The sequence below is a fragment of the Pelodiscus sinensis genome, chromosome 24 (genome assembly GCF_049634645.1).
Source record: "Pelodiscus sinensis isolate JC-2024 chromosome 24, ASM4963464v1, whole genome shotgun sequence".
Lineage (NCBI taxonomy): Eukaryota > Metazoa > Chordata > Testudines > Trionychidae > Pelodiscus > Pelodiscus sinensis.
In genome coordinates this window covers 23,242,911-23,264,402 of record NC_134734.1, presented here as the reverse complement: position 1 = coordinate 23,264,402, position 21,492 = coordinate 23,242,911, and the positions used below count along the sequence as shown (strand labels likewise).

General features: G+C 70.1%; 3 protein-coding genes across 4 annotated transcripts; 1 reads left to right on the top strand and 2 right to left on the bottom strand.

Moving 5' to 3' along the window:
* The first annotated feature begins 2,681 nt into the window (after positions 1–2,681).
* On the top strand, positions 2,682–4,998 carry LOC142819484 (cocaine- and amphetamine-regulated transcript protein-like). The gene is made up of 3 exons (XM_075907062.1): positions 2,682–2,839; positions 3,189–3,272; positions 4,543–4,998. Exons 1-3 carry the CDS (start codon positions 2,714–2,716, stop codon positions 4,648–4,650), a joined length of 318 nt encoding a protein of 105 aa, XP_075763177.1. The 5' UTR covers positions 2,682–2,713; the 3' UTR covers positions 4,651–4,998.
* JTB (jumping translocation breakpoint) lies at positions 4,948–9,202 on the bottom strand. Its single transcript, XM_075907063.1, is given in 6 exon segments — positions 4,948–6,517; positions 6,804–6,816; positions 6,819–6,882; positions 7,096–7,181; positions 7,700–7,740; positions 9,042–9,202. Coding segments are annotated over 6 exon segments (480 nt in total). The 5' UTR covers positions 9,161–9,202; the 3' UTR covers positions 4,948–6,360.
* Positions 9,203–11,122: 1,920 nt separating this feature from the next.
* On the bottom strand, positions 11,123–20,153 carry RAB13 (RAB13, member RAS oncogene family). Of its 2 annotated transcripts, XR_012897445.1 has the most exons (9): positions 19,902–20,134; positions 14,523–14,583; positions 14,129–14,189; positions 13,188–13,265; positions 12,772–12,861; positions 12,575–12,640; positions 12,088–12,138; positions 11,225–11,358; positions 11,123–11,181 (listed from the first exon to the last, which is right to left on the bottom strand). XR_012897445.1 is itself a non-coding variant. In XM_075907337.1 (8 exons), exons 1-8 carry the CDS (start codon positions 20,023–20,025, stop codon positions 11,284–11,286), a joined length of 606 nt encoding a protein of 201 aa, XP_075763452.1. In that variant the 5' UTR covers positions 20,026–20,153; the 3' UTR covers positions 11,188–11,283. The 2 variants fall into 2 exon arrangements, 1 of the variants encoding a protein (XP_075763452.1); XM_075907337.1 differs by lacking the exon at positions 11,123–11,181 and having other exon boundaries at positions 11,188–11,358; positions 19,902–20,153.
* Between the last annotated feature and the right edge of the window lie 1,339 nt (positions 20,154–21,492).

Below are 21,492 nucleotides of genomic sequence, written 5' to 3'. Positions count from 1 at the left end.
TGTTGACCCAGCCCCGGGTCCCTCCCTGGCTGAGGCAGAGCCTGACGTTAAGGGCCACTGTGGGGTGGATTTACCTCCACGCTGGCCGGCTGGGTCTCTGGCTCCGCTGAGGGTGAGGACCAGAAGGCTGCTGGTGGCTGTGCGCGTGCTGCGGGCCCCGTGACCACCGCAGACCCCGAGGGGGCCCCCAAAGACCACGAAGCAGAGACGGAGCCAAGGCGCCCGGCCAGGGTTAGCGTGAAGCAACGTGCGGTCCCAGCTGTCAGACTCTGCCGGACTGTGCACATGTGACTCGCACCAATGGCCTCAGCACAACTGGTGGGAAACCGCTGCCCCCCGAGACCCCAGGCGCAAACAAGTCACCTCGCTGCTGAGGGTCCGGCTGCCCCCCCTGGCGCTTCGTAGATGCCACCGGGCACCCTGGGTTGATTAGACCATCCCTGCCCATCAGGCTGTCCGCTAGACCCTGCCCTGGCCGTGGGTTGGGATCGGGGGGAAGGGGGACCCAGGTCTTTTCCAACGAGCTGGCGGTACCAGCTGCTTTCCACGTATGCCTGGCACCACCGACTCTTCTACCCCGTGTCACGTTACTGGATTTTAAGGGGAGCAGCCAGGTCACTGCTGCGCCCATGGGGGGTGTTTGCCCCAAAAGTTGATACAAAGGGGGCCGTGTGAGGTGTCAAACGAAAGCTGATTGTCTACGGGTTCTGTATCTGCTCTTCGTACTCCTGTCTAATGTCTGGGTGTGAAGTTATAAACTTGGACTCTGTGCGGATGCTGAAGGATTCTCTGCGGCAGAGCAATGGGCTGGGAATGTTTGCTCATGGACATGCTAACGAGCAAAGCTCAGGGAACAATGGACCTCTGGCCAAAAGACACACCTGGCCACTGGCCACGTGACTCCCTCCAGCTTGGAGGAAGCCAAGAGGGGGTATAAAGATGCCATGTGGCTGACTCCATCTTGGTGCTCAGCTCAGCCCTTCATCCAGAGGCAGCAGTGCAGGGATCGAGGAGCCGGAAAGAACTGTGGACCCATCCTGGCATAAGATGTGCACCAAAGACTTTTAAGCCAGCAGTTCTAACATCTCTGCTAGAGCCTGCATGGAGAACTGGGAGATTCGATGCATGTAACGTATGATACTTGAACAGCCTCACTTTCTTTCTTAGAGGTTAGATGCTAAAGGATCGGCTCAGCGTGATTTGTGGGTAAGATCCGGAGGGTAAATTGACCCGGGATCTGTGGCTGGTTTCGCGGGACAGACAGAACCTGTTCGGGGTAGGTGGGATTGGGTTTTAAAACCCCTCGGCTGTGTATGAGGCCCGGGGCCATCTGGGCACGGATATTGCTGGGGTGTCGGAGGGTTTTGCTCGTGAGGCTTCTGGCTGGCCAGGCAGGCAGCTGGAGTGCTCGGTGTGTGTCTGGTGTGTGGCCTGTTTGGGAAGGTCTCCAGTCTGGGGCTGTGAGGAGCCCCGAATTCGAGCAATTCGCCCTGAGCGGTGCCCAGACCCGGTCCGTCACACCCCAGCCTGTTCCCAGTCTGCGTTCTGCTCTCCCAGCCCTGCCCCGCCCAGGGCCCTGCCTCGCACTCCCAGCTGAGCTTTGCCTTCCGTCCCTTAGCCAGGCCTCAGGCTTCTAACCAGGCCGGTGCTGCCTGGGCTTTTGTGTTCAGCCTTGGTCTCACTACAGCCAGGAGGCCTGGCCGGGGCTGAGCCCAGCCCGGCTCGGCTGCTGCCAAAGGCCCTGGCCACCTCTAGCCGGGCTCATACCCAGGCTCTGCCCTGATGCTTCCCAGCTAGAGCGGGGCAGGGACTGGCCCTCACCCAGCAGGGCTGTGGCCAGAGCCCAGTGCCTACTCCAGCCCCACACTGCCCACAGCAGCCACTAGAGAAAGGAGGATCAGCCCATAACCTTGGCCTTGGGGTGCATTGGGCACCCCTCGGTCTGCAGCAGGAACTTGTAACCTGCCCCCATTTGCCCTGCCCGGACCATCCTGCCAGGGCCAGCGGCCAGGCAGGTGCCCACCTAGCAAGGCTCGGCTTGGCTGGGCCCAGATTGTCTCTGAACCAGGTGGGGAAGGGTCCCTTGTCCCCACCCTGGCTCCAGCCCCACGGCAAACAGGAAGGGAACCCCACTCCCGGAGCCCCAGCAGCCAGACGCTGCCTCTCGGCGGAACAATCCCCCGGCTGGAGAGGGACACGGTGCAGCAGGAGAGCCAGTGGCGTGGGGCCAGGCCCCCGACAGACGCGGGACTCGGGAGCTGAATGCAGGCGGGCCCAGACGGAGCAAGGGGGCAGATATCCAGACACGGGGATTAGCTGAGCTGGAGGGCTGGGCTGGCCGGGGGAGCAGACGGTGACAGATTTCGCTGCCTGATGCTGCCAGGAGCCCCGGGGAGCTGCAAGATGAGGGATTTGTTACAATTAAATCCCCTCTTCTCCACCACACACACTCCCATAAATATTAACGCCCCGCAGGCCCCTGGCTCCAGCTGGCCCCTGCGACTGCTCAGCCGCAGCCTGTTCTGACATCCCCAACCCCGCCGCCCAGAGAGGAGGTCTCGGTGCCCTGGCGCACTGCCCCCAGCCTATCAAACCGCAGCCCCCTCCCCGTGCGTGGGCTGGGCGCGCCGCTGCCACTCCAGTCTCTCTCCGCGCTCGGAGAGGCACATTGGTGACGGCGCCCGACCTGCCCCGACGCCGGCCAGCTCCCACCATGCGCCCGTCCGCCCTGCTCCTGCTCTGCCTGGCGCTCCTGGCCCACCCGCCGGCAGCGGGGGGCGCCCGGCCACCCCAGGGCTTGCCCCTGAAACACTCCTCCCAGGCGCACGAGAAACAGCTGGTGAGTCCCCCCCCGCCGCGTGGCGTGCATGGGCCCTACGGTGCCCCCTCCTGCGGCCACGGCATTCGCCCGGCCACACAGACACGCCTGGGCGCTGTCTGCAGCCCCGGGCAAACGCCCATCGGGGGTGGCGTCTCCCTGTCATTGCGGGGTCCTGCCCTTTTGGAAGCGGCGGGTGCTGGCCAGGCCTTGCGGAGGGCGGGGCTGGGCAGTTTCCTGCGAGGGTGAAGCCAGGAGCCCTGCCAGAGCTCCGGGCAATGCCCCGTGCAGGGAGGGGGCAGGGTACCCGGCTGTCACATGCCGGCAGGGCTTGGGGCTCACCTGCCTTCTTGTCCCCTGCTGCACCCAGCTGGAGGAGCTGCAGGACGTGCTGGAGAAACTGCAGAGCAAGGCCATTGCCACCTGGGAGAAGAAACACAACCAAGTCCCCCAGGTACCGGCCAGGCTGGGGCAAAGCCGCGGCTCTCGCCAAGCGGGGGGCTGTGGGCTCGGGCACAGCCCCCCGAGTGGGGAGCCCGGGCTGGTGCTCCAGGCTGTTCCCCCTCCCCCCGCCAGCATCCCACTGCAGGGGGTGGGGGCTGGGCCTTGTGGGGTGGTCCCTGCTCCCCCTCTAACCTGGAGGCTTTTCCCACTGCTCCCATTGGCTGGAATCACGGCCAATGGGAGCAGCAGGAGGTATGGCGCAAGGTAAGCACCCCCCCTCCCCCTCATGCCCAGATCCTAGACCTCCATCCCCCTCACACACCCCTCCTGCAGACCCCCCAGCCCGCTCCTGCACCTTCCTCCCTCCCCTCCCACCAAGACCCTGTGCCCCCAGCCCGCTCCTGCACCCTCCCTCGACCCTGTGCCCCAGCCCGCTCCTGAATCCTCCCTCCCCGAGTCCCTGCGCCCCCTCCTGCATCCTCCCTACTTCCCTTCCTGCAGACCCCACACCACAATCCTTCCCTGCAGAGCCCCCCCAACATCACTCCTACATCCAACCGCCCCCCCAGACCCTCCACCCTCAGCCACTCCCCCATTTTGCCATCGGGGTGTGGTGTGTGTGTGTGGGGGGGGCGTGGAAAGGTTTGCGGCAGCTCAGCTTGAGAAGCACCAGGCTGAGGGACCCGTGTGGGTAACTACCCCCACCCCCCTCCCATTTCCCCGCCGGGTGCTTTACGTGCCGTCCCTGGGCCAGGCACAAGTCCCGGGCGCTCAGCTGGCGGGTGCTTGGCCTGTTTGTCCTGTTTGTCAGAGCTGGAGAAGGATGGCAGGAGACAAATCGCTTGATCATTGTCTTTGGTCCACCCCCTCTGGGGCACCTGGTGCTGGCCACTGTCGGCAGACAGGACACTGGGCTAGAAGGACCTTTGGTCTGAGCCAGTCCGGCCGTTCTGATGTGCTCTGCAGCGAGGGCTGGCTAGTGAGCAGCAGGGCTCCGGGCCAAGAGCTGTTCTAGCACTCTGGGTGGTGGGCGCGCGCCCAGTCCTGGCAGGAGCACTTCGGAGCCAGTCCAGGGCCGGGGGAGGCGCAGCTGCAGCACGACCCTGGCCATTGCCTTGGGCGGGTAACCAGAGCGGCGGGGGGAGGCAGGGATACAGCCCGGCCACGTGAGGTGCGTCTCACCCACCCGAGGGGCTGCAGGGCCCGGCTGCCACCGCCGGACCACGGGGCCCAGGAGACACGGGCCCAGGGTGACAGCTCTGCCTCCCTTGTCCCCGCAGTGCTCCGTGGGCGCCGTGTGCGCGGTGCGGAAGGGCGCCCGCATCGGCCGGCTGTGCGACTGCCCGCACAGAGCCACCTGCCACGTCCTCCTCCTCAAGTGCCTGTAGCCGCTGCCACGAGAGACCAGACTGCTGCCCCCCGCAGGGCACCTCCCGCCTCAACCCCTGCATCCCGCCGACGGGCAGACGCGCCCACAGAAGGGGGAGAGCGCGGCGAGGCCAGTGTCTGCGCCCCAGGGGCCGAGCACCCCCAGCCCACCCTTTGGAGATGGGGCTGATCCTCCAACCCCCCCAGCACGCCCCCTCCACCGGCCCAGCCCTCAGACCCGCCTGGTGCCCCGGCCACCCCTTGCCCTGAGAGCCGAGCCGAGCGGGGAAAGGGTTTAATGATGCGTCCGCTTCCAGTCGGTTTTGTAAAAGCCTTTTAAAAAAATAAACCCTGTCACGCGAGTGCAACCTCTTTCGAGCAGGCGTGACACCCCCCACTGGACTGCAGGGTGGGGCAGGCGGGAGGAGTCCAGCTAGCCTGCTGCGGCACTGGGGAGGGGCCTGGCCTGCGAGACCAGGACAGCCCCAGCGCTGGAACCCCAGCTCAGCCCGGCCCAGTCCCCTCAACTAGCCCAGCACCCCAACTCAGGGCTCGGCCCAGGCACCGTCCCGGGGAGGGTGGGGGGGAGGAAGAGGAGGGGAAACGCGCCCCCCTTAGGAGCAGCACGCTGGGCAGGGAAGTCAGGCACGTTCCTGGGCCATGTGCAGCGGGTGGGGGTGGGTCACAGCCTGGCTGCGGTGGGAGGCCCGAGGGCTGCGGAGCCCGTCAGCGAAAGGGGAGAGCTGGGCGCTGGGGAGGCCCTGTCCGCCTAGGAGCAGTGACACAAAACTAGGGCAGGAGACCAGTCTGCATCCCGGCCCCCCACCCGCACTGGGGCACCCAACCGAGGGCTTGACCTGCGGCCGCCTTAGCGACCAGCCAGCTCACGGGAGGGGAGGGTGAAAGCCGGACCCAGGCGCCTGGGCAAGCGGGTTCAGGCTGCGATGGGCACAGCGCCCAGGAGACAGGGCCAGCTAAGGGACCTACCCTGGGCATGGCTGTGGGAATGCTGCTGTAACCGGCTGCCCTAGCACGGGGCTGACAGGGGCACGAGGGAAGCTGCTGATCCGAGCGCTGCTGGGGGGGAAGGGCCCAGGGGCCTGGCAGGGGTAACAGCATCAGCCCAGCCCTGTGCCTGGGGCAGAGGCAGCACTGCCCAGGGACCAGGCCTTGCAGGCTTCCATTAGGCTGTAGCCGGAAGCGGGGGGGCGGGGACGACTGCTGCCAGCAGGGCCCCACGGCCAGGCAGTGTCACGCTCCGCCCAGCCTAGATCCACCAAGGACCCCGCCGGGCCGGGCCGCACCGCACCAGGCTGGAGAGCCAGCACAGCAGGGCCCCGGCTGGCTCAGAGACCTCAGACCCTCCTGCAGGCAGGCAGGCTAGCGCTGCGCTCATTTCCAGGGCCACACGGTGGCAAGGGCCCACGCTCCACCCGCCACCGGGGGCCGCCAGCCTCAGAGGGATCCCCCCGCAGAAGGCAGGAAGGAAGGAAGCGGGGATGGGGCCACATGGCAGGGGAGATCCAGGCCGATGAGCCAGCCGGCTGCCGAGTCTCTAAGGAACAGCTCGGTGGGGCTCCGGGTCGGCCACGCAGTGTCCCTCTCTGCGCACACACAGCCCATCTCGGTCTCAGACACGCTCCCTGCTCCGCGGCTCCCTGGCGTGGGGAGGGGATTAACGCCCCCGCCCCGCCCCCGCCGGACACAGGGCGGGCAGTCGGCACCGGGTGCTAAATGGATTCGATCTGCTTGCGAACTTTCTCCAGGGCCTTCCTGTCCAGCGCCCGCTGGCGGTACGTGACCAGCAGGGCGAAGAACACGGCCACGCCGCTCACGGCCCCCTCGAACTTCCAGAAGCTGTGCGCCTCCGTGGCGGCTGAGCGGCAGCTGCAGAGAGGGGCGAGAGTCAGGGCCGGGGTCGGAGCCAAGGGCCCCGTGCAGCTGAGCAGCGGCAGGGGAGCAGGTGCTGCCCCACTGTGTTCCACGAGAGGCTGGCTGCAGCGGGCCCCTTTCTAGCCATGCCAGGGGCAGTCTTGGGGTCCCCCAGCAACGCAGCCACCTCCCCCCGAGCTCAGGTGCTCTGCAAACACCCCCCAGGAGCCCCGCATGCCTCCCTAGGCTCTGCCCCACGAGCGCTGCCCGCCCCCCACACGCCTGCAGGGCCCCGGCTCACCTCTTGTACTCTCCTTCTGGGACTTGGCACAGGTCACTTGCTCGATGAAGCCGGTCGAGCTGCACTCGGGCATCGTCTTCTGCAATCAAAGCAAACGCCCGTCGCTCACACGCTCTGCCTGCCAGCAGCCCTGCGGGGCCCGAGGCCTGGGACCCCCCTACCCCGGGGGTCTCTGCTTTGCCCCCCAGCCGGACCGGGGCCCTGTGGATCCCACTCAGCGCGCCCCAGGCCACGGGCCAGAGCAACGTGCACCCACCAACACTCACACTGCGAGCCCCCGGCCCCCACTTACTGCTTGGAAGGTGGAGCAGGGCGCACAGTCCCGGACGACGACAAAGTCTTCCGCTTGCCAGCACGGCGTGGCTGCCAGGGGGCTCGCTGCCAAGAGAGGGCAAGGGTCAGCCCCGCCCACAGGGCCAGCGCGGAGGCGCCCGGCTGGCTAACAAGGCAGCAGGCTGCCAGGCTGAAGGGAAGATTTGCTTGGCCAGGCTGGCAGCGGGTCCCGGCGGCCTGGGAGGGCGCGGCCGAGCGCAAGACAGGGCAGCCCCCCCGCCCCACGGACAGGACTGACACACTGACGATTGCATCACACGGGGGGGGGGGTGGGGAGCCAGAGGCTGAGCCCCCTGCCCCATTCCGGCCCCCCCCAGGAGAGGAGAACAATCAAGGTCTGGACCGTGCATGGGGGACGCCCCAGGGACAAAGTGCACTGGGGGAGCCAGGACGGGCATGATGGCGCCGCCGCCCCCAGCTGAACCCCGCTCCCCCCCCCCCGGCTTCATCTCCCTCCTCCAGAGCCCACAGACAGGAGGGGCCCCCCGGACAGACAAGCAACACCCCTGGAACCAGCCCCATGGCGCTGGGCCTGTGACCAACGCCAGGGCCGCTCTGCCCACCTGGGTGCTTGGCCTCGCTGGACGCTGTGGCCGCTGCCAGCCTGCAAGGAAACCACAAAGGGACCCGGCTGGTTATTCGGGGGGGGGGGGAGGGAAGGTAGATCCGGCGGACTATTCACTGGGGGGGGGGGGGGGGGAGAGTCGGGGATCCGGGGGCTGTTCACACCGGGGGGGGGGGGGGGGGAGTCGGGGACCCGGCGGGCTGTTCACACCGGGGGGGGGGGGAGTCGGGGACCCGGCGGGCTGTTCACACCGGGGGGGGGGGGGGGGGAGTCGGGGACCCGGCGGGCTGTTCACACCTGGGGGGGGAGAGTCGGGGACCCGGCGGGCTGTTCACACCTGGGGGGGGAGAGTCGGGGACCCGGCGGGCTGTTCACACCTGGGGGGGGGGGAGAGTCGGGGACCCGGCGGGCTGTTCACACCTGGGGGGGGGGAGAGTCGGGGACCCGGCGGGCTGTTCACACCGGGGGGGGAGAGTCGGGGACCCGGCAGGCTGTTCACACCGGGGGGGGAGAGTCGGGGACCCGGCAGGCTGTTCACACCGGGGGGGGAGGAGTCGGGGACCCGGCGGGCTGTTCACACCGGGGGGGGGGGGGGAGAGTCGGGGACCCGGCGGGCTGTTCACACCGGGGGGGGGGGGGGAGTCGGGGACCCGGCGGGCTGTTCACACCGGGGGGGGGGGGGGGGGAGTCGGGGACCCGGCGGGCTGTTCACACCGGGGGGGGGGAGAGTCGGGGACCCGGCGGGCTGTTCACACCGGGGGGGGGGGAGAGTCGGGGACCCGGCGGGCTGTTCACACCGGGGGGGGGGGGGGGAGTCGGGGACCCGGCGGGCTGTTCACACCGGGGGGGGGGGGGGAGTCGGGGACCCGGCGGGCTGTTCACACCTGGGGGGGGGGAGAGTCGGGGACCCGGCGGGCTGTTCACACCGGGGGGGGGGGGGGGAGTCGGGGACCCGGCGGGCTGTTCACACCTGGGGGGGGGGAGAGTCGGGGACCCGGCGGGCTGTTCACACCTGGGGGGGGGGAGAGTCGGGGACCCGGCGGGCTGTTCACACCTGGGGGGGGGGAGAGTCGGGGACCCGGCGGGCTGTTCACACCGGGGGGGGGGGGGGGGAGTCGGGGACCCGGCGGGCTGTTCACACGGGGGGGGGGGGGGAGTCGGGGACCCGGCGGGCTGTTCACACCGGGGGGGGGGGGGGGAGTCGGGGACCCGGCGGGCTGTTCACACGGGGGGGGGGGGGAGTCGGGGACCCGGCGGGCTGTTCACACCGGGGGGGGGCAGGGCGGGGCTCCGCGGGGGGGGCTGCCGGGGGGTCACGTGCCGGGGGCGGGGCCGCTCACCTGAGGCCCCAGGCCAGAGCGCTGAGCGCGAGCAGGAGGCCGCGCGGGCCCATGGCGGGGGGGGGGGGGCGAGTCCCTCTCACCCGCCTCTGGCCGCCATCTTGGCCGGCGCGGGGCATGACGGGAGGGGCGGGGCTCGTGCGGGGAATCCCGGCCGGTGACGCAGCGGCGGGCGGGGGCGGGGCCTGGGCCACGGGGCAAACCCTGCGCAGCGAGCCCCGCCCCCTGGGCCCCCCGCCCCCAGCAGGACCCGGCCCCCCGCGGCGACCTCAGGCAGCGCCGCGCTGCGGCTCCTCCCCCGGCAGCAGCTGGGGCGGGGGCTGGGAACAGGACCCGGGGGGGGCGGTCGGGCGCAGGGCCGGGGGGGGCGAGGACCCGGGGGGGGCGGTCGGGCGCAGGGCCGGGGGGGGGCGAGGACCCGGGGGGGGCGGTCGGGCGCAGGGCCGGGGGGGGCGAGGACCCGGGGGGGGCGGTCGGGCGCAGGGCCGGGGGGGGGCGAGGACCCGGGGGGGGCGGTCGGGCGCAGGGTCGGGGGGGGCGAGGACCCGGGGGGGGGCGGTCGGGCGCAGGGTCGGGGGGGGGCGAGGACCCGGGGGGGGCGGTCGGGCGCAGGGCCGGGAGCGCGAGGACCCGGGGGGGGGCGGTCGGGCGCAGGGTCGGGGGGGGCGAGGACCCGGGGGGGGGGGCGGTCGGGCGCAGGGTCGGGGGGGGCGAGGACCCGGGGGGGGCGGTCGGGCGCAGGGTCGGGGGGGGCGAGGACCCGGGGGGGGCGGTCGGGCGCAGGGTCGGGGGGGGCGAGGACCCGGGGGAGGCGGTCGGGCGCAGGGTCGGGGGGGGCGAGGACCCGGGGGGGGCGGTCGGTCGCAGCCGGGCCAGGCCGGAGCCCAGCCGCTGGCATCGGCCCTTCCTGCTCTTCGCGTCGATGGCCTGGCAGCTGCCGGCTCCCCCGGAGGGTTTGACGCCCCGCGCCCCCCCCCCCCCCCCCGCGGGCCCAGACAGTAACTCCTGGAGCCGAGAGCCGAGGCACAAGCTGATTATTATTCACAGGCCGCGGCGCAGGCGCCCGATACACTCGGGGCTCGGTGGCCCCGGGCCCGCACTGGCCGGGGGCCGGTTTCCAGACAGTCATTCAGAGGCACAGTGGAGCAGCGAGTCCTATGTACAGGGTTTGCCTGGCCCCCGGGGGACCCGCAGGCTGAGTTGGGAGAAGGATCCCGGCTTCCCAGGGCTTTGAATCAACCGCCCCTGGAAGCCACAGGCGCCTGGTCCCTGCACCTTGGCTGCAGCATGGCCACCTCTCCCCCCCCCCTTCCTATCTGCAGCTCCTCCCCCTTCGCCCCCTACCCCCTCTGCTCCCTTCCCCTCCATTCAGCCTGCAGATCCCCCACCCCCTCTCAGAGCAGCAGGAAGCTGGCCTGGCTCTGGGCATGGTCCTTTGGAGACACCAACTTAGGAGCTCAGCCTGGCTCTGGGCACAGGGGTGCTGGGCATGTCCGACCTGCGCTGTCCCAGAGCAGTAGGAGAGGAGAGTGGACAGGGGGTGCGTAGGGAAGGGGAGTGGCAGGATAGGGAGGGGAGGGGAGGGGAGGGGAGTGGCAGGGAAAAGAGGGGAGAGGAGCCGAGGGGAGTTGCAGGGAAAAGAGGAGAGGGGAGAGGAGGGGAGCCGAGTGTCGGAGAAGAGAGGAGGGGAGAGGAGTGGCAGGGAGAAGAGGGGAGGGGAGGGGGGGGGTGGAGTGGCAGGGAGGGGCGGGGCAGGGAGAAGAGAGGGGCGGGGCGGAGAGAAGAGGGGAGGGGAGGGGCGGGGCGGAGAGAAGAGGGGAGGGGAGTGTTGGGGAGGGGGTGCAGTGGCAGGGAGAAGAGGGGAGGGGAGGGGGGGTGGAGTGGCAGGGAGGGGCGGGGCAGGGAGAAGAGAGGGGCGGGGCGGAGAGAAGAGGGGAGGGGAGTGTTGGGGAGGGGAGGGGGTGCAGTGGCAGGGAGAAGAGAGGAGGGGAGGGGGGGGAGTGGCAGAGAGAAGAGGGGAGGGGAGGGTAGGGGAGGGGGGGAGTGGCAGAGAGAAGAGAGGAGGGGAGTGTTGGGGAGGGGAGGGGGTGCAGTGGCAGGGAGAAGAGAGGAGGGGAGGGGGGAGTGGCAGAGAGAAGAGGGGAGGGGAGGGTAGGGGAGGGGGGGAGTGGCAGAGAGAAGAGAGGAGGGGGGCAGACAGACGAGGAGCGACCTCCACGCTCCGGCTGGGGCCCAGCCGCCGCTAGCCCAGGGCGCATTTACTGCTGCTTCTCTTCGAAGAGCTTCTCAAGTCCAGCTGCCCCCTGGGGCTGTGACCCTGAGAGAGACAGAGCGAGCGGTCACTGCCCCTGCAGCCCGGCGCCACGGTGCCCGGCTCCAGCCCAGCAGCCGCAGGAGGAGAAGCCGGGTGGCTCCCCTCCGAGTCAGGGGTGGGGCTGGGCACCCTGCGGGCGGCGCGACGGGGCCCATGCCCCACCAGGGCGCCACACGGCGCTTGTCAAACTAGGGGTCCTGGAATGCCGGGCGCTGGGGCTCGGTGCTGCAGGGGGCCAGGTGAGCAATGGGGGGGGGCTAAGGCCTGCCCTGGTACCACACTCTCCTAGGTGTGGGGGGGGGGGGGGAGGGAAGCACATAGGGCTCCGCCCACTGCCCCTGCCGAGAGCACTAGTCCCGCCCTCCCACTGGCTGGGAACCTGCTGCCAACTGCCTTACCCCCCCCTCCCCCGCACCGCTGACCAGGAGCTGCTGCAGGGAAGCCCCTCCTGCCCCACCCCTGCCCCCCCTCAAGCCAGAGCCACCCCCCCCTCGGTGCCCACGCTCAAGTCACGTTATGTTGGGTCGTGGCATCAACTGCGCCCCACCCCAGAGGCAGCTGCATGTCAGCCCCAGGCGAGGGGCCTGAATCGGGACCTTCCAAGCGGCAGGGGCTGGAGAAAAGATCATTCCCGGGGAAAGGCAGGTTCCTGCGTCTCTGTCCCCGGGGGGCGGCCGGGCCGGGCTGGCCCCTCTAGCAGGGCTCGCCAGGCTGCCAGCACCGCAGGCTCACCGGCTTCTTGGTGGATTTCAGCAGGATGTCCCGGGCCAGGGTGCTGAAGGCCTGAGGGGAGAGGAGCAGGTGAGGGGCATCCCAGCAGGCCAGGGATACCGGGGTGGGGGCAGAGACCTGGGTGGGGGAGGGGACACTCAGCAGTGGGAAACAAGAGCCCGGGGGTGAATCTTACTGCCCCCCCAGTCCAGGGGGGCGCACGGGGAGGAAGTGCCTGGGGCCAGAGGTTCCCCACATGGGGCTACAGGAGCCCCCCACTGCCACCCCCACCCCATCCAGTCCAGGGACAGGCAGGGGCTCTGCCCAGGGCCCTGCAACAGCCCAGAAGCCGGTGGAGATCTCTCCTCTCCCCCCATGGTCACGGCCCCCCAGCCCCTCCCGTGGGCCCGCCTGGGGCTCCCCGAGGCAGCGAGTGCCTGGCGCAGAGGGGGCAGACGGGCCCTTGGAGAGCTGCCCCGTGGCAGGAGCCAGCGCCCGCCCCGCTTACCTCCTCCACGTTCACGCTGGCCTTGGCGCTGGTCTCAAAGAACCGGATCCCATGCTCCCTCGCCAGCTGCCAGGAGAGAAAGGGGCCTGTGAGCCAGGCACCCCGGTCCCGCCCGGTCCCCCCTCTCGCCCACACGGCAGCCTCAGCGCCCCCGACGGGAACACGGGAGGATCTGCCCAGCCTGACACCCCCGGTACCTTCTCCGCATGCTCCCGCTGCACCTTGCGCTTGGGCTCCATGTCACACTTGTTCCCCAGCAGGAGGCGCTCCACCCCCACCGACGCGTTCTGGGGGAGAGAGCAGACGGGCCTGAACCGCATTCCCTCCCCCCAGCCCAGCCCCACTGAGCCCCCCCGACGCCCCCCGCCCCAGGCCTGCATTCCCCTCGGTCACAGCCAGTGCCCCACACTCCCGCCCCCCAGCCCCCGCCCCCCAGCCCAGCCAGCGCCCCACGCTCCCAGCCCCCCACCCCCCAGCCCAGCCAGCGCCCCACGCTCCCGGCCCCCAGCCCCCTGCTAGTCCAACCCTGAGCAGCTTGTAACCCCACATAACACCTCACTGATATGTGGCCCTCACAGGGCCCCCCCAGCCAGGATACAGGCCCCCCCCCCACCTCTTTGATGCTCTTCATCCAGTTCTGGATGTTCTCGAAGGATTTCTCATCCGTGATGTCGTAGACGAGGATGATTCCCTGGAAGAGACTCGCTCAGCGGCCTGGCCCTGCCGGGGATTCGGGGCCCTAAGTCCCAACGCCCCCCCCATTGGTCAATGCCACAGCCTGGCCTGAGCCCCCCCCCTGCCCCTTGAGATGGCCCAGCCGAGCCCTGAGCAGCCCCCATGCCCCCGCCCATTGGGACGGCCCATCCGAGCCCCAGGCAGCCCCCATGCCCCCGCCCATTGGGACAGCCCGGCTCAGCCCTGAGCAGCCCCCCCACCCCCGCCCGTTGGGACAGCCCGGCTCAGCCCCGAGCAGCCCCCCCCGCCCCCGCCCGTTGGGACGGCCCATCCGAGCCCCAGGCAGCCCCCCCACCCCCGCCCGTTGGGATGGCCCATCCGAGCCCCAGGCAGCCCCCCCACCCCCGCCCGTTGGGACGGCCCATCCGAGCCCCAGGCAGCCCCCCCACCCCCGCCCGTTGGGACGGCCCATCCGAGCCCCAGGCAGCCCCCCCGCCCCCGCCCGTTGGGACGGCCCATCCGAGCCCCAGGCAGCCCCCCCACCCCCGCCCGTTGGGACGGCCCATCCGAGCCCCAGGCAGCCCCCCCACCCCCGCCCGTTGGGACGGCCCATCCGAGCCCCAGGCAGCCCCCCCACCCCCGCCCGTTGGGACGGCCCATCCGAGCCCCAGGCAGCCCCCCCGCCCCCGCCCGTTGGGACGGCCCATCCGAGCCCCAGGCAGCCCCCCCACCCCCGCCCGTTGGGACGGCCCATCCGAGCCCCAGGCAGCCCCCACACCCCCGCCCATTGGGACGGCCCGGCTCAGCCCCGAGCAGCCCCCCCACCCCCGCCCGTTGGGATGGCCCGGCCCAGCCCCCCCGGTCCCTGCGCCCCGGTACCATGGCTCCTCGGTAATACGCCGTCGTGATGGTTTTAAAGCGCTCCTGTCCTGCTGTGTCCCTGCAAGAGGCGGGGGAAGGGTGATGGGGGTCAGCATCGCTCGCCTCCAGGGGGAGATTCATTCCTGAGGCATCTGCCCTGCCCTGCCCCCTGGGCCTGCCCCCAGGGCCCATCCAGCCCCGGCCCCTGCCTGGGGGGACAACGCAGGGGCTGGTTGCTGTCCCGGGCTCAGGCCCATTCTGGCAACCCACACGCCCCTTCCACGCCCGCAGCCGGGCACGGCCACAGCCACAGGGCCGCCAGGGCCTGAGCCCCCCCCCCCTCTCCTGACGCCCCTTCCCAGCCGGCGCAGCGCCCCCCAGGGCAGGCGGGAGGGGACGGGGCCCCACTTACCAGACCTGCAGTTTGATCTTTTTCCCCTCGATGTCCACGGTGCGGATTTTGAAGTCGATCCCTGGAGCATAAGGGCAGACGGAAACGTCAGAGCCGGGAGCAGGGGGGCTCTTAGCACATGACCCCCACCCTGCAGCCAGGCTAGCATCAGGGCCACTGGATGTAACAGGCAGGTCGGGGGGCAGGACTGAGATCCCAGGGTGACTGGACTCACCTGCCCCCAGCACAGGCTGCATGGGGTGGAATGGCCAGCTGGGGGCAGGGTAAGGGATGGGGAGGTGGAGTCAGCAGGGGGCAGTACTGTTGCTGGGGGGCGGTGCCAGGGCGTGGGGAGGGCAGTTCTCCCCCCGTCCTGCAGTATTTTCCCTTTCCCCAGCACGACCTAACCCACCCCCATGACTCTGGTCTCCCAGCAGCAGCCTGACACCCCAGGGAGCACAGTCCAGCCCCCCCAAATCGGCTGCAGCCACTCGGGGGAAGGGCCGAGGGATTCCCGGGCCATGGCACTCCCCCCTCCCCCGCCCGCATGTCGGCCCAGGCAGGCACTGGGGACCCTGCCTGCGGCATCCCCGGTGCCCCCTCACAGCCCTGGGGGCAGCTCCAAGCAGCCCCTCAGGAAGGAGATTTGGGGTCACGGGGATTGGGTGCTTCCATTAGGGATTAAAGATTGCAGCCCCCCTCCCCCACACACTCCCCCCAGCATGCTCTGGTGGCTTCCAGCCCCCTGGCCCTGCCCCCCAGCCTGCTCCCAGGCACCTGCCCTGATCCCCCAGGCAGCGAGGGGCGGGGAGATGGCTGGAGCCCGGGGCCAGCCTGCCCAGGCTGCTCCGTGGGGCTGGCAGCGAGGGACCCGGGGCCACAGAGGTGGATGGAGCAGCCTGGCAGGTTCCGTGGACTGACGCTGGGGGGCCGGTCCCTACAGACGGGGCAGGGGAGGGGCGGCTGCACTGAGGGGCCCCGGGATGCCCAGGCAGCTGGAGACAGACCAGCCCCCAGGGGATGGGGTGGGGGGGAGCCAAGGCCTCAGCTGCCCAGGGGAGTTCTTGCCACTTGGGTCCAGGAGGCAGAACCTGATGGGCCTGGCCCCCCCGGCCTCCATAGCTCAGAGCAGACGATTGGAGCAGGCAGGGGCAGAGACCACGGCGGGGCGGCCCAGAGGGGATGGCGCATGCCGGTGACTGGGGCGCACGGTGCGACCGGCGCCGTGGGCGAGTAGACGCAGCAGTTTGTGGAGCCCTGCTCCTAGCTCACGGCCTCTAGACCTTGAGTCATTCCTGCTGCTCTTCTCTGGACCCTCTCCAGTTCCGCCTCCTCTCTCTTGCTCCGTGGTGCCCAGACAAGCCCTCCCACGGGGCCTCGTCAGCACAGGGCAGAGCGGGACGACTCCTCGGGGCCTCCCAGCACTCCTGTTGCTGCAGCCCAGAATCATTTGGTTGCTTTTTTTGCAACAGCGTCCCACGGCTGACTCATGTTGAGCTTGTGATTCACGCTGACCCCAGATCCCTCTCCGCAGGGCTCCCTCCTAGCCCCTCGCTTCCCATTGTGTGTGACACACGGATTGGTCCTCCCTAAGCAGAGCACTTTGCATTGGTCCTTATTAAACTTTCTCCTAGTTACCTCAGGCTGTTAATAGCCACTCGCTGAGAATGGGCACCAAGCCAGCTCCGCACTCACCTTAGAATAGCCCCATCTCAGCTGTACTTCCCTAGTTCATTGATAACAGAGGCGGCGGCGAAGGCTAGGACTGTAATAAAATGCAGGACAATGTAGCACTTTAAAGACTAACAAGATGGTTTATTAGATGATGAGCTTTCCTCAGGAAGTGGGTCTGGCCCACGGAAGCTCATCATCTAATAAACCATCTTGTTAGTCTTTAAAGTGCTACATTGTCCTGCATTTTGCTTCAGCTACCCCAGACTAACACGGCTACATTTCTAGGACTGTAACAGAGTTTAAAGAGAAGCTGGATAATTTCATGGAGGTTAGGTCCATAAAAGGCTATTAGCCAGGGGATAAAATGGTGTCCTTGGCCTCTGTCTGTCAGAGGCTGGAGAGGGATGGCAGGAGACAAATCGCTTGATCATTGTCTTCGGTCCACCCTCTCCGGGGCACCTGGTGCTGGCCACTGTCGGCAGACAGGACACTGGGCTGGATGGGCCTTTGGTCTGACCCAGTCCGGCCGTTCTGATGTTCTAACAAGGTCATGTGACACCGTATCAAACGCCTCACTAAAGTCTAGGTTTACCGCATCCACCACTTCCCCCTTCTCCACAAGGCTTGTTCTCCTACCAGAGAAGCGATCCGATTGGTCTGCCGTGATTTGTTCTTTAGGAATCCATGCTGCCTGTTAGCTAGCACCTTATTAACCTGCAGGTGTTTGCAGATGGATTCCTTAGTTACTTGCTCCATTATCTTCCCTGGCACAGAAGTTAAACCGACTGGTCTGTAGTTTCCTGGATTGTTCTTATTTCCCTTTTTAGAGATGGGCACTAGATCTGGATGTGGAAAGGTGACTAACTTCAGTGGAAAACATGTCCACATGTCTGTCTGCACCTGAGGCTTGTGGGACCACCCCATGTCCACGTGTCTGTCTGCACCTGAGGCTTGTGGGACCACCCCATGTCCACGTGTCTGTCTGCACCTGAGGCTTGTGGGACCACCCCATGTCCACGTGTCTGTCTGCACCTGAGGCTTGTGGGACCACCCCATGTCCACGTGTCTGTCTGCACCTGAGGCTTGTGGGACCACCCCATGTCCACGTGTCTGTCTGCACCTGAGGCTTGTGGGACCACCCCACGTCCGCGTGTCTGTCTGCATCTGCCCCGCGTCCGCGTGTCTGTCTGCATCTGCCCCGCGTCCGCGTGTCTGTCTGCACCTGGGCCGTGCGGGACTGGCCTGCGTCCACGTGTCTGTCTGCACCGGGGCCGTGCGGGATGGCCCCGCGTCCGCGTGTCTGTCTGCATCTGTCCCGCGTCCGCGTGTCTGTCTGCACCTGGGCCGTGTCCGCGTGTCTGTTCCTCTTCTGAGTCCGTGTGTCTGGCGGCCCCCCAGGCCTCGTTTCCCTGCTTTGCTGGAGAGGCGGGGGCGCCCCAGGAGGTAGGTGAGGAGAGGAAGGCCCAGCGCTCCCTGGGACAGAGGGTGGCCTGGTCGAGATGCTCATCCAGGCCAGGGTACCACCAGGGGGATTGTTTGGGGCTCCCAGGGAGATGGGGGCTCCCCAGCTGGGAGCTCAGTGCCTGGCACAATGGGGCTCCCTGCCCCACCCCGAGAGCATCGCAATGCAGGGGACGTGGGGGGTCCTAGTTTGAGGGGTGGCCTGAGGCAGGTCCCCCTTTCGCCCAAGGGGAGAGGCAGGTGCTAGTGAAGGTGTGAGGTGGTTGCAGGGGTTCCCAGGCAGGGGGAGATGTACGGGCTGGTGACGCTGCTTGGGGTCCCTGGGTGGAAGGTCTCCGGTGAGGGGTCGGGAGATGTAGGTGCTGGTGACATTGCGGAGGGGTCTGGAGGTGGGGGTCCTGAGGCAGGGTTCTGGGGGGGGAGGGAGTCCCAAGAGAGTCCCAAGGCAGAGAGGCCTGGCAGGAGGTTCCCAGGTGGGGGGGGGGAGGTCCCAGGCAGGGATCCTGAGTTGGGAGGTCTCAGGTGGGAGGCGGTCCCAGACAGGGGGGTGCCAGGCAGGGGGGGAACAGGTGGGAGTCCTGAGTTGGGAGGTCCCAGACGGGGGAGTCCCAGGTGGAGGGGGGGAGGCACGCGGGGGTCCTGAGTCCGGAGGTCCCAGACGGGGGGGGTCCCAGGCAGGGGGTCCTGGGCTGAGGGGAGTCCCAGGTGGATTGGGGTCCCAGGCGGGTCCTGGCCGGGAGGGGGCCCAGGAGGAGGGGGGTCCCAGGCCCGCCGCGCTCACCGATGGTGGAGATGTAGGTGCTGGCGAAGCTGCCCTCGGCGAAGCGGATCACTGGGCGGGGGGGGGTCCCGGGGAGGGTCTGGGGGGTCCGGGGAGGCCGGGCCGGGGGGATCCCGGGGGGGGTCTCGGGGGGTCCGGGCCGGGGGGGTCCCGGGGGGGGGCTGGGGGGTCCGGGGAGGCCGGGCCGGAGGGGTTCCGGGGGGGGTCTCGGGGGGGATCCGGGGGGTCCCGGGGGGGGTCTCGGGAGGGCCGGGCCGGGGGGGTCCCGAGGGGTCCCGGGGGGGTCCGGAGGGGATCCGGGGGGGCTCAGGGGGGGTCCCGGGGGCGGCGCTCACCGATGGTGGAGATGTAGGTGCTGGCAAAGCTGCCCTCGGCGAAGCGGATCACTGGGCGGGGGGGGTCCCGGGGGGGGTCTCGGGGGGGCCGGGCCGGGGGGGTCCCGGGGGGTCCCGGCCGGGGGGGTCCCGGGGGGGTCCGGAGGGGATCCGGGGGGGCTCAGGGGCGGTCCCGGGGGCGGCGCTCACCGATGGTGGAGATGTAGGTGCTGGCGAAGCTGCCCTCGGCGAAGCGGATCACTGGGCGGGGGGGGGTTCAGGGGGGGTCCCGGGGGGGGTCCCGGGGGGGCCGGGCCGGGGGGGTCCCGGGGGGGGCTGGGGGGTCCGGGCGGTCCCGGGGGCGGCGCTCACCGATGGTGGAGATGTAGGTGCTGGCGAAGCTGCCCTCGGCGAAGCGGATCACTGGGCGGGGGGGGTCCCGGGGGGGGGTCTGGGGGGTCCGGGGGGGGGCCCGGCCGGGGGGGTCCCGGGGGGGCCGGGCCGGGGGGGTCCCGGGGGCGGCGCTCACCGATGGTGGAGATGTAGGTGCTGGCGAAGCTGCCCTCGGCGAAGCGGATCACTGGGCGGGGGGGGGTCCCGGGGGGGGTCTCGGGGGGGCCGGGCCGGGGGGGTCCCGGGGGGTCCCGGGGGGGCCGGGCCGGGGGGGTCCCGGGGGGGTCCGGAGGGGATCCGGGGGGGCTCAGGGGCGGTCCCGGGGGCGGCGCTCACCGATGGTGGAGATGTAGGTGCTGGCGAAGCTGCCCTCGGCGAAGCGGATCACTGGGCGGGGGGGGTCCCGGGGGGGGATCCCGGGGGGGTCCCGGGGGGGGCCGGGCCGGGGGGGTCTCGGGGGGGCCGGGCCGGGGGGGTCCCGGGGGCGGCGCTCACCGATGGTGGAGATGTAGGTGCTGGCGAAGCTGCCCTCGGCGAAGCGGATCACTGGGCGGGGGGGGGCCCGGCCGGGGGGGTCTCGGGGGGGCCGGGCCGGGGGGGTCCCGGGGGGGTCTCGGGGGGGCCGGGCCGGGGGGGTCCCGGGGGCGGCGCTCACCGATGGTGGAGATGTAGGTGCTGGCGAAGCTGCCCTCGGCGAAGCGGATCACTGGGCGGGGGGGGGTCCCGGGGGGGGTCCCGGGGGGGCCGGGCCGGGGGGGTCCCGGGGGCGGCGCTCACCGATGGTGGAGATGTAGGTGCTGGCGAAGCTGCCCTCGGCGAAGCGGATCACCAGGCAGGTCTTGCCGACCCCGCTGTCCCCGATGAGCAGCAGCTTGAAGAGGTGATCGTAGGACTTGGCCATGGCCCGGCCCGGCCCGCGCGGCTCCTGGGCCAAACTTTCCTGCAGCCGGGAGCGGCGAGAGGCGGCCCCGGCTCCACCCCGCCTGCGCCCGCCGGACCCTCCCCCTGCCTGGCCGGGCACCGCGGCTCCCGTGCGGCGAGCGGAGCGGGGCGGGGTGACGCCGGGGCTGCCCCCGGCCGGGAGATTGGGGGGGGCGAGCTCAGGGCTGGGCTGAGAGTGAGGGCCACTGGCGGAGCTGGGGGGAGCCCGAGGCTGGGCTGGTAGGGGCTGTGGGGCAGGAGTGAGGGGCACTAGCGGGGGGCGCTGTGGGGCAGGAGTGAGGGGCACAGGCAGGGTGGGAGGGGCTGTGGGCAGGAGTGAGGGGCACTGGCGGGGCAGGGGGCTGTGGGTCGGGAGTGAGGGGCACAGGCAGGGTGGGAGGGGCTGTGGGGAGGAGTGAGGGGCACTGGCGGGGCAGGGGGCTGTGGGTCGGGAGTGAGGGGCACAGGCAGGGTGGGAGGGGCTGTGGGTCGGGAGTGAGGGGCACAGGCAGGGTGGGAGGGGCTGTGTGGCAGGAGTGAGGGGCACAGACAGGGTGGGAGGGGCTGTGGGGAGGAGTGAGGGGCACTGGCGGGGCAGGGGGCTGTGGGTCGGGTGGGAGGGGCTGTGGGCAGGAGTGAGGGGCACTGGCAGGGCAGGGGGCTGTGGGTCGGGAGTGAGGGGCACAGGCAGGGTGGGAGGGGCTGTGGGTCGGGAGTGAGGGGCACAGGCAGGGTGGGAGGGGCTGTGGGGCAGGAGTGAGGGGCACAGGCAGGGTGGGAGGGGCTGTGGGGCAGGAGTGAGGGGCACAGACAGGGTGGGAGGGGCTGTGGGGAGGAGTGAGGGGCACAGGCAGGGTGGGAGGGGCTGTGGGGCAGGAGTGAGGGGCACAGGCACGGTGGGAGGGGCTGTGGGGCAGGAGTGAGGGGCACAGGCAGGGTGGGAGGGGCTGTGGGCAGGAGTGAGGGGCACAGGCAGGGTGGGAGGGGCTGTGGGTCGGGAGTGAGGGGCACAGGCAGGGTGGGAGGGGCTGTGGGGCAGGAGTGAGGGGCACAGGCAGGGTGGGAGGGGCTGTGGGGCAGGAGTGAGGGGCACAGACAGGGTGGGAGGGGCTGTGGGGAGGAGTGAGGGGCACAGGCAGGGTGGGAGGGGCTGTGGGGCAGGAGTGAGGGGCATAGGCAGGGTGGGAGGGGCTGTGGGGCAGGAGTGAGGGGCACAGGCAGGGTGGGAGGGGCTGTGGGGAGGAGTGAGGGGCACAGGCAGGGTGGGAGGGGCTGTGGGCAGGAGTGAGGGGCACAGGCAGGGTGGGAGAGGCTGTGGGTCGGGAGTGAGGGGCACAGGCAGGGTGGGAGGGGCTGTGGGGAGGAGTGAGGGGCACTGGCGGGGCAGGGGGCTGTGGGTCGGGAGTGAGGGGCACAGGCAGGACGGGGGAGCCCAGGGACTGCCAGG